The 10,384-nt window shown below is 26.6% G+C and overlaps 1 protein-coding gene across 1 annotated transcript; it reads left to right on the forward strand.

Annotated features, from left to right (window-relative positions):
- The first annotated feature begins 5,360 nt into the window (after positions 1 to 5,360).
- Positions 5,361 to 9,209, forward strand: LOC112690541. The gene is made up of 6 exons (XM_025564574.1): positions 5,361 to 5,498; positions 5,680 to 6,068; positions 6,496 to 6,880; positions 7,732 to 7,928; positions 8,131 to 8,425; positions 9,009 to 9,209. The coding sequence occupies exons 1-6, from the start codon at positions 5,361 to 5,363 to the stop codon at positions 9,207 to 9,209; spliced, it is 1,605 nt and encodes a 534-aa protein (XP_025420359.1).
- Positions 9,210 to 10,384: the final 1,175 nt, after the last annotated feature.

The raw sequence follows: 10,384 nt of genomic DNA on the forward strand, positions 1-10,384 counted from the left end.
AAAAATAATCAGTTGTTTTATAATCCGAATCGAATAGTGACCGTCGATGAATCGATGATTACATTTTAAGGTCGTAATTCAAAAGAGATTCATCAGAGAAATTTCGTAATATAGCTGAAAAAAAACTTAGGTGTTCCGGTGATTAAATGTTTATCTGCCCTATTTTATCTTATCGAACGAATTACTTTTTTTTAAAGTAATTTCTTATATTATGAGTATATAATAAGTATACAATAATAATAATGATTTAAAAAAGGAAATATTATTTATAAAAGTACATTATTATGTAGGCTTTTCCAAATAGTATGTACTAAATTAATAATTATGGACCGTTAAACTATTTCACTAGATTCTTGGATTTTAAAAAGTATCAAAATAATATACATATATACAAGTACCTAATTATATAGTTATAAATAATAATTTATAATAATGTACAGATATTAATGATTTTAAGAAGAGACAACAATAGGGGTGAATATTATTGAGAAAAGAGAAATATAATGTATAATATTCCTAGTATCCAATTGATGTTTTTAAAATTATTACTAATATTTAATTACAATTTAATGTTATATATTTGACTATACTCATTCAGTGAAATGAGATTTAAATTGCATCGATAACTGTGGTGGCAGTGCAAATTATTCAAGTGATTCTGTTGTGTGTCGACAAAAATTATATTTTACAATATAATTTTCGTATTACTTCCTGTGTGCTTAAAGTATTACGAGTATAACGATTACTTCTAATAATGTAACGTATTTATAACCTGAATCTGATTATAATAATTTAAAAATTATTACTAAAGTAAAATTAATAAAATCTTATAGCAGTCGATGGGAACTTGCAGATAAAAAAATACATAAAAATTGAATTATTTTGTTGGATTTCATAATTGATTTAGGTATGATAGGACCCACAGTAATTAATATAATAACGTAAATTTGTTTTAAATAGTAAGACCCATATTATATTATGTTATTCGTTAAACCTATCAATAGATATTATAATTCATTTTATGTGAAAAATGTAACTTATTTTCAACTAAATGGAGTTACTTTTTTTTTCTAATTAATTTGAAACTTTTACAAATACACTAATAAGAAAAGTTACTTTTAACTTTTGTCTTATCATATCATTTTTCTATATAAACTCAATGTAAGGAGTTAAAAAAATTAGTTATTTTGCCCAGCTTTGCAACAATTTTTAATAAACGTCAAAAAAAAACATAACAAAATTACCAATAGAAATAAAAAAAATTCAAGTCAACAGTTTCCGATTATATCAGATTCAAAATATCTGCTCATCAACTAAAAGTGTCTATTAGAAGAAATGTGCAAAATGTAGTATATAATAAAAAAAACGTTAGAACAGAGTGGATGTGGACAAGATGTGATATTCTCCTTTCTATAACAAAATATAGGAATTGTTCTTCCGTGAAGGTATTTAAAAAGTGAAGCACGGACGGTGAGAAATAATAAAAATTAATATTTCGTTTGTAACTGGTGTACTAGATAAAGAAAAAACAAGATTCGATTGTGTAGACACGTAGTGAGTGAATGTGATAGGCAATCGAACGAGAATAGGGGTCAGGATTATCAGTACGCATACAACAGATAACAAATTAAGTGCTTATATGATATCATGAGTGCGTTCAATTGATTATTTTAAACAAATTTAATTAATCTATGACCTTTATTTCATAATACATTAAAAATCATGGAAAAACTAGTAACCGAGTTCTTGTATTTTTATGTTAACACTATTGTTATTATATATTTGAATGTTTTAAAAAATATTTTCAGCAAAGACTAATAACAATACATAATAATGGTTATATTATATATTATATAATATTATTTATTATTATATAATATTTTATAATTATATATTATATTTTATAACATTATTATATAATATATAACATACAGGGGCGTATTTAGGGGGGAATGGGTTTTAGAACACCCTCCTTCGACCATATTCTATGGTATTTCATTAAATTGCAAACTTACTTACAGTATAATTAGAATAAACGTTGTATACAACATGTGGATTTTACATACACTGTCTTAATATAATTATTTTCATTATTTTCATTAGTATAATAATTCATATAAATATATGGGATTTATTCATGTAATATAAAGGGGGAAGAGCCTTCCACTTATCATAAGTCTATTAAATTTAAAAACACCCTCGTTAAATGAAGCCTGGATACGCCACTGATAACATATATAACGAAATACCTTCTTCTATAATATAAAATTAATAATAACGTTTTTGCATCCTAGAAAATTTATTACAATATACAAATATATCACCTACATATATAACATGCATAAACTAAACAGTTATCACAACTCACGTAGGTATACGAAATACCACAGAGAACCGGTTCCACGTCAAAATATCTTCTGAAAAAATATCTCCGGTAATAATATCTCTGGAATAAATAATTTTAAGAGAAAACAATAAATATTTTGAATGTTGATATTATACAACAGCATATTAATAAAATATAATATAATAAGTATTAATAATATAAACCGAATAAGAATATTTCTAAGAGAAATTTAGAAATGTATTATGTTTTTAATTATAACTCCTCGAGGTTGTTTCGTGAAGGAAAATTATCGTTTATCTATATCGGTTTGCCGATTAAGACAAACTGAATTTAACAACATCAATAACATTTTAAAACAGTATGAAGCGTGAGAAAATTTTAAATTTATAATAAATAATAATACGTGTTACTTAATTAATGCATAATGTGAGATAATTTAATTTTACATTTATAATAATAATAATAATTATAATAATCAAATCTGAAATATTTTTTGCGGAAATATTTTTAACGGAGATATTTTTACCGTAGATATTTTGACGGGACACCCGGAGAACCCCTGAAACGAAATAAAACTCTACTACCTAACAAATATATAGTGGAACGCAATTCGTGTATACCTTTTTTGTGGGACGCAACTAAGGGGCGTTGTCCTAAAAAGATTGAGAACCACTGCACTAAATGCAATCAAAATGACGGTGTGATAATTTTGTGTAGCTTACCGGTAAATTTAGTTGAATTTGGTTTCCTTGAAATTAATATCATTAAATTGTACTTATGTATAAATAATACACCTTTTTTTTTTATGCTGGGTCTATAGGTCATCGGCAGATAACACTTTTTTTCCTCGTGTCAGGCACAGTTATTATGTAGGTACAATCTTTAAACATACAATTTATTTTACTTTTAATTTACTAACGAAGTGTACGTATAAACTAAAACTGAAGGTAACATTAATGACTTCATTACCCAATTACGTAATATTTTTGATAATGGAAACTCTGATAAAGGTTATTCGTTCATCATGAAAACATCTAAAAATGAAAGAAATGTGACTTAAAATTTTCATTTTTAGGATGTTTAAAACATCGATTGTACAGTGGGTGTATAAAGACGAATATTTGAAGTTTGGTTTTACGGATAATATAGATCGTTCGGGTTTAGTGCGTCTTCAACGTTTGTACTGTTTGAAAGTTCTATTAAACAAATTTATCAAAGTGAATAAACTCAAAAGACATCTTAACACTTTTCATTCTCCTATCATGTCTTTGCGAATAAAAATAAATATTTATCTAACAAAAAAAAACTACTAATGGATTGGAAAATCTAATTATGATACGTAAATTGCAAAGTTGGCTTTTAAGTAAGCCTTTTAAGTGATATTTTTGAACCGTTAAATTAGGAACTAACAGTGAAATATTTTTTTTAATCAAACTCAACTCATCCACTGACAAGATTTTACTTACTTTGACCTTGCAACTTTTGTAACTTTTATACTCACTATTGTTACATGTTAAATTTTTTTTTTTGTTGCAATAAACCCAAGCCTGAGCATTAACGAGTTAATAAGTTAAAGTTAAGTTAAATTAACTTATAAACTTAACTCATTTCCTTACAAGTTAACTTGAAATTAACGTTTTATTTTTTTATTTATCCCAATTAAGTTAATTTTGATTTTCAAGATCAGAAAAATATTTTTATGAAATTCATATAAATTAGAGCTTATATACATTTTTAAAGTAAATTTTTAGTTGGTTATGATTGGGATCTCTAAATACAATATTCTATATGTTGTATTTAATATAGTTATTAAGAATATAAAGATAAAAAAAATTAACATAGATTTTAAAATAAAAACAAATTATGATTGTCTGTATGTGGTATCTATTGATACAATATATTTATACAGAAGTATTTGCATTTGTGTATGAAATAACAGTGTTTTAATACACGCTAGTAAAATATGTTAGTTGTCTAGTATAATTTTAAAAATTATATAAATATACCTATGCGAGTAAAGAACATAAAAGTGAATCATTTTAAATGGAAGTGATAAATCTGTTATTAGCGGACCCAACGTTCATGTCGTAATTAGGAATAAAATGTTTTAAACACAATAAAATTTTAAACAAATTAATGATATTATTAAAATGAAATACCTACTAATAAAATAACCATTAAAAGTATATTTTCAGTATATACATTCACGGACCCTAGTTAAAGCTGTAAATACAATTGTTTTTCCCCATCAGATAATCTTACCTGTCTAAAACGTCTCGTCTAAATTTTAGATTGTGTTGTCTGCGTTCTTTAATAATGTATTTAGATACTTCGGATAACCTGGTATCTAACGATACAGCTACCCTAAGTTAATAAAAGCAAATAAATTCACCCTTCGTATAGGTTGTTAAATGTAGAAAGACTGTTTATTTGATTCCTATACAAATATTTTCACTCCCAAATGGGTCTTTTATCTCTTTTGACCCGACAAGATTACGTATATCCCATAAAAACGATCGTACTAGCACGTCTGTACGGAAAATAACCAACCATTAAAACTGTATTTTTCTTACTCTACAAATTGAAATTACATTTCTCGTATTAATGGAAATAAAATTGAAATGAAAAATGATAAAACTGTTTTAATTAATTTAATTTCACATAAAAATTTAAAGTATTACATTTCAACAATTTACCATAAAATAACTAGTAAATACAAAATGTTTAAACATACATTGTTTTTAAATATATATTATAACTAAATCATAAATATACATAGATTTATATAGTTTAATTTAAAATCGATTAAATAGTGTAACTATGATAAATAAACCACTTGTAGGTATTGGCTATAATAAAAAAAAATTAATAAACAATAGGCATTAGAAATCTTATCCCTAAACAACAAATATTGTTTACAGCTCAAAATAATTAATTTCTAATTTCAGTTTTAAAAAACCAGCAATACATTTATAGTTAACTACAAACCAAACAAAACACTTTGAACACGAAAATGGACAAGACTTTCGAAACCGGTAAAAGAGAACTAACGGTATCAGATGAAGTGACAAAACACTTTTTCTTATATATTATTCATTTAAAACGAGCAATGGATAAAATTGATCAAAATGTGAACAAGAAATTAGTTGAGGTAAGTACAAATATTTGGTTTAGCAGTTAAAGATGATATGCACAGAGTATAGCTAGATTAATGCACATACTTAAGTAATCAATTGAAGACAAATGTATTAAAATTATAAATTATAAATTAGAGTTCAAACCTAAACAACAAAAGCATATATACAAAAAAAAAATGATTCATGATTTCACAGATTTGGATTAATAAGCTATTGGAAGTTCCTCACCCGAGCATTTCTCTAGCAATGAAACGTAATATGTACTTAGCACAATTAGTGTTGAACTTGTATGATGGTAATCTAAAAGCACCGTTTAAAAATATGCCACCTAACAAACCGTTGGAAACATTCGATGAATTTCCATCATACGGAGGACAGGATAGCCAACCAGAAGAAATTGTAGAACCGAAAATAGTAAATAAAGAACTACCATTAGACGAACTAAATTACGTTTCATCAGATCAACGTACGTATGTGGCCATTCAAAGTTTATGCAATGGAGCCACATTATTTGGATACGTAGCCGTTACTATTGGACATGCGGGTGCTGGTTCATTATGGATGAATTCTAGAGGAGATACTATGTATGTTGTGAAAAGCCAATGTATACAACACCGGTCAAATATGGCCATTCTCCCATTATATTTTATCAGTAGTAGACAGTGCTTGACTTGAGGAGGGACGCAGGGGGACGGAATAACCCAAATAATTTTCAGAAAATTTAGCGTCCACCTGCTATTGTTACGTTATAATTAAAATGCTTAACAATTCTTAGGGACGCTATTTTCTTTAAACTAAACAGAATCCCCTTTCTTTTATTTTACTAAGTCAAGCACTGGTAGTAGATAATACATTATCATTATTTCGTTTTGTCTAGTAATTAAAATGCGAATCTCAATTAAATACTTAATTATAATTTTAAATGTTATCAATCAGCCATCTAGAAATATGTGTTTAAAATGAATATGTATTCCGTTTGGCGATTTAACATCGGTATTTAAATATTTTTAGTAAAACACCAACGCCTAAGTTTAAAGATTTAACTGTAAATACTACGGTCTCTCAACAAATGAGTTTCGATACAGATGATCAAACAAATAACGGATTAAAAAGTTTAGCGAATGAAGTATGGAAAGTACTATCTCGGCGATATCCACTGAAAATTAGACAACGCGCTGGAGATTTGTATCGCATGCTGCACAGCGCTATCGAACAAGAAATGCTTTCGGATACAACTGACTCTTATTCAAGTCATTGCACCGATCCGTACGTGGATAAATTAATCGATTTCCTGATAGAGGACTTAATGGCTTTGGGCATACGTGATCCAAAGGCATACCGTCGGCAAAATCTATTATCAGCGTTAAAAAAACGAACGAAATCCATTATTATTGAAGTAAGATTTAAAAATATAAACTTTAATTTACTACGTTCAATATAATGCGAACGTAAAGGATATATTGATGATTATAAAAATAATACTTGTGTAAATTCCACTTAAATTCAAATGAAGTAATGTATAGAAATCACATCATTATTTATATCCCTGTGTCGATCTATACAACTTTATAATATTAATATTAATAATTTTACCTGTTATGTAGGGATCCCATACGTCCCGCAATATACGGAACTGTTCCGTGTTTGAATGAAGTGTCCCGGTGTCCCGACACAAATTTAAAAATAACACTTTTATCCCGTATTTCGGATAATCCGTTTCGTATGTACTTTATTTTAATAATTACATTTTTTCATATCATTTAGCTTTTTAAATTTTAAATTATTCAAAAACTATAATATATGTATAAAACAAATAATAATTAATAATATTAAATTATAAAAAAAAATCTGAAAAACAAATAAAACTATCTCTAACGATTTCTTTACTATAGGAAAGTCACATAATTATTTGTTTTTAATTCAAATTTTTTATTGTTTCAAGTATCAAATATTATGAGTAACTGTGAAGAAAATAAAATTTTACACGGAGACCAAATTTAATTTTAGCTAACAAATATTTACAAAGAATTTTTATAACAAACATCATATATTTAATTTTGTAATATGATAATTGCTAACATAAGTTCCCTCACCCCTCCCTAAATTAATACCAATGTAAATTACAAGTATATGTATGATTTAAAATGTGCCGTATTTTTAAAAAATAAATCTGAGATCCCTACTGTTGTGTAGTTTCTTTTAAATCGGGTACATATCTATGTGATTATCGTTTTTTTTTTTTGATAGATCGAAAAAAGACAAGGTGTTTTCGAAGAATTAAAAAAATCAGCACAGATCCCTATAATGCAACTATATTTACGTCCATCGTCCAAGTGTCCTAGTTTTATATCTCTTATGACATTAAAAGAAGCTCTTGAAGGAACAATGAATAGGAAAATTATGGATTTGTTATTAGTGCAATACCCTTCATGCGTGATAAACCAGTAAGTAGAAAACTGTCGGAACAATTTTTGTTCACATTGAAAAACGTAAATATTTTTATATTTTTATTTTGAATGAAATGTAAAAATTAAAACGCAAAAATGAGTTATTATTGATTTATTAGAAAAAATAATACTAATTCTACCGTTTCTAATATGCATTGTTCACAACAATTTTTAAATTCCTTCGTTAATTTAATTTAAGATTTAAGCAATTGATTATTGACGAAAAAGTACGTACGATGCATATGGCGAAAGTACGATTAGACAATATAACGGGCGAGATGTTCAACGATTTGAAAAAATCGATATCTCAAGGATTGCGTGAATACCAATCGGCCCGTATAGAATGGGCAAGAGCTTGGCGTGTAATCAAGGAATACAATGAAGTATCAAATCTAGTGTCCAATTTAACAGTAGCTTCAAACGACGAGAATAACGATGACAAATTTGTTGAAATCATAGAAATTGAAATTGAACTAGCGCATAAACAATTGGAGGTAAAAACTATATTCATACATTTATTCTATTTATATAAATATAAAACGTTTATAAAATGTGCATTTTCGATTCTACTTGCTTCATAAAACCCTTGGCGCCATTTAGAGAAGCACGTTTCAAAGGTTAAAAAATGGAAAATTGATAACACTATTACAGTCCAAATTCTAGACATAAATTTAAAATTGTGAATTTATTATCTTTGTGACGTTAAATTTGAAAACGATCGTATTTTACAAATATAATTATACTCCAACGTAAACTTTTATTTATTTATTTCTATATATAAACTACTTGTTTATTTATTTATTGACGAAAGACATCGATGATTTCAACAAAAATTAATATTATACTTTTTGATTAATGGATATTAATACATGGTCATTATTTTTTTCTCGTGCATATTTTGCACACTTTTTTAAGTATGCAATATTAATTTAAAAATATTATTTTTTAATGATCGTAAAAACTATAGTCGAAGAAATCGTTACTAATATTTTTTATATAAAATAAATATGGTATTGTTATATGACCATATGAACTATTCAATATATAATTATTTTTTATTTTACAATATTACTTTAGAATGCTAAAATAAAAACTGAAAAGATGACAAAGGAAATTGAGATGCTTCACAGAAAGATACACGAAACGAGTGAGAAGTACGAGGTCCAAAAAGTGTATGCAAAACAGCAAGAAAACAAATTAAAAACCGAAATTGTTAACGAACAATTGGCTATACAGCAAAGATCAGCAACTCTTAATCACTTAAAATCAATGATATAAACTGTATTTTTAACAAATAGCAATCGTTTCAATAGAAAACTAGTCGCCAATAACGATAAACATTGTTAAACTATTAAAAAATTCAATGAATTACCTGCCTGAACTCATATGATGAATGTTTTGTTGGAAATTAAGATGATGCCATATTCGCATTTACTGTTTCCAACTTTAAAAGTTGGAAAAAAACTTCTTCGACATAGAAAATTTGTTTTCAGTAGATTACATTTTGTGTACTTTACTATAATATAATACTAAAAATACCGATTATTAAACTTAAAAGGAAAGATATAATCTATTTCAATTGGTTGGTTTATAACGATATTTTAATTTTTAAGCGATTTATAAGTAAGTGAAATATTATTATTTGAAAAATCTCAATCCGCTTAAAAAAAAGTGTAATTAAATGCCGACCATTTGAACATAGATAATATCCTTTCCATTTTGTTTAATACTAGGGCAGTTTAATATAATATTAAAATTTGAACTACTGAACGCAAATTTGCTTAGTTGAACTTTTATAAGTCAGAGACAACACTTATGAGTACAAGGTCCTTTTATCATTCTCATGTGTTGTCTCCGTCTGACAAATGTACGACATAGCAAATATACATTCAGTAGTTCAATTGCAGTGATGTTAGCTTTCTTATTAGATTGAACTGAACTATAATCAAATTTTAAGGGAAAAACATTATTTGTGTTTTGTTGTTTGAATTTTTTTTTGGTATTTTAAACGAGTTATGAGTATGTAAAATATTAAGATAACAGAAAATTCATAATTCGATTTAAAATTGAAATTTCGGAAAAAACCTACCAATAAAACATACATAATGTTCTTTTTTTTAAGTATTATTATAAATCAGTTTACTCTAATATTGAATATAACACCACTACATTTGAACTACTGAACGCAAATTAGCCATTGTTGTACATGTGTCAAACGAGGGCAATGCATGCGGGTGTAAGTCAGCTCTTTTAATAGGAAATATAACAAAGTTTGTTGTATCTTTAATAGTACATATAAAATGTACTAGGATATATAATTGTACATTGTAATACATTTCCTAGGATGCAAAAACTATTATATTTTATATTATAAAAGGAAGTATTCTGTTATATATAAGTTACCTATATAATATAACCAGGGCTCAGAAGTTCTAGCAAATGTATATTTTTCT

Source organism: Sipha flava, unplaced genomic scaffold (assembly GCF_003268045.1).
Source record: "Sipha flava isolate LNK unplaced genomic scaffold, YSA_version1 50_pilon_pilon, whole genome shotgun sequence".
In the NCBI taxonomy this organism is placed as follows: domain Eukaryota; kingdom Metazoa; phylum Arthropoda; class Insecta; order Hemiptera; family Aphididae; genus Sipha; species Sipha flava.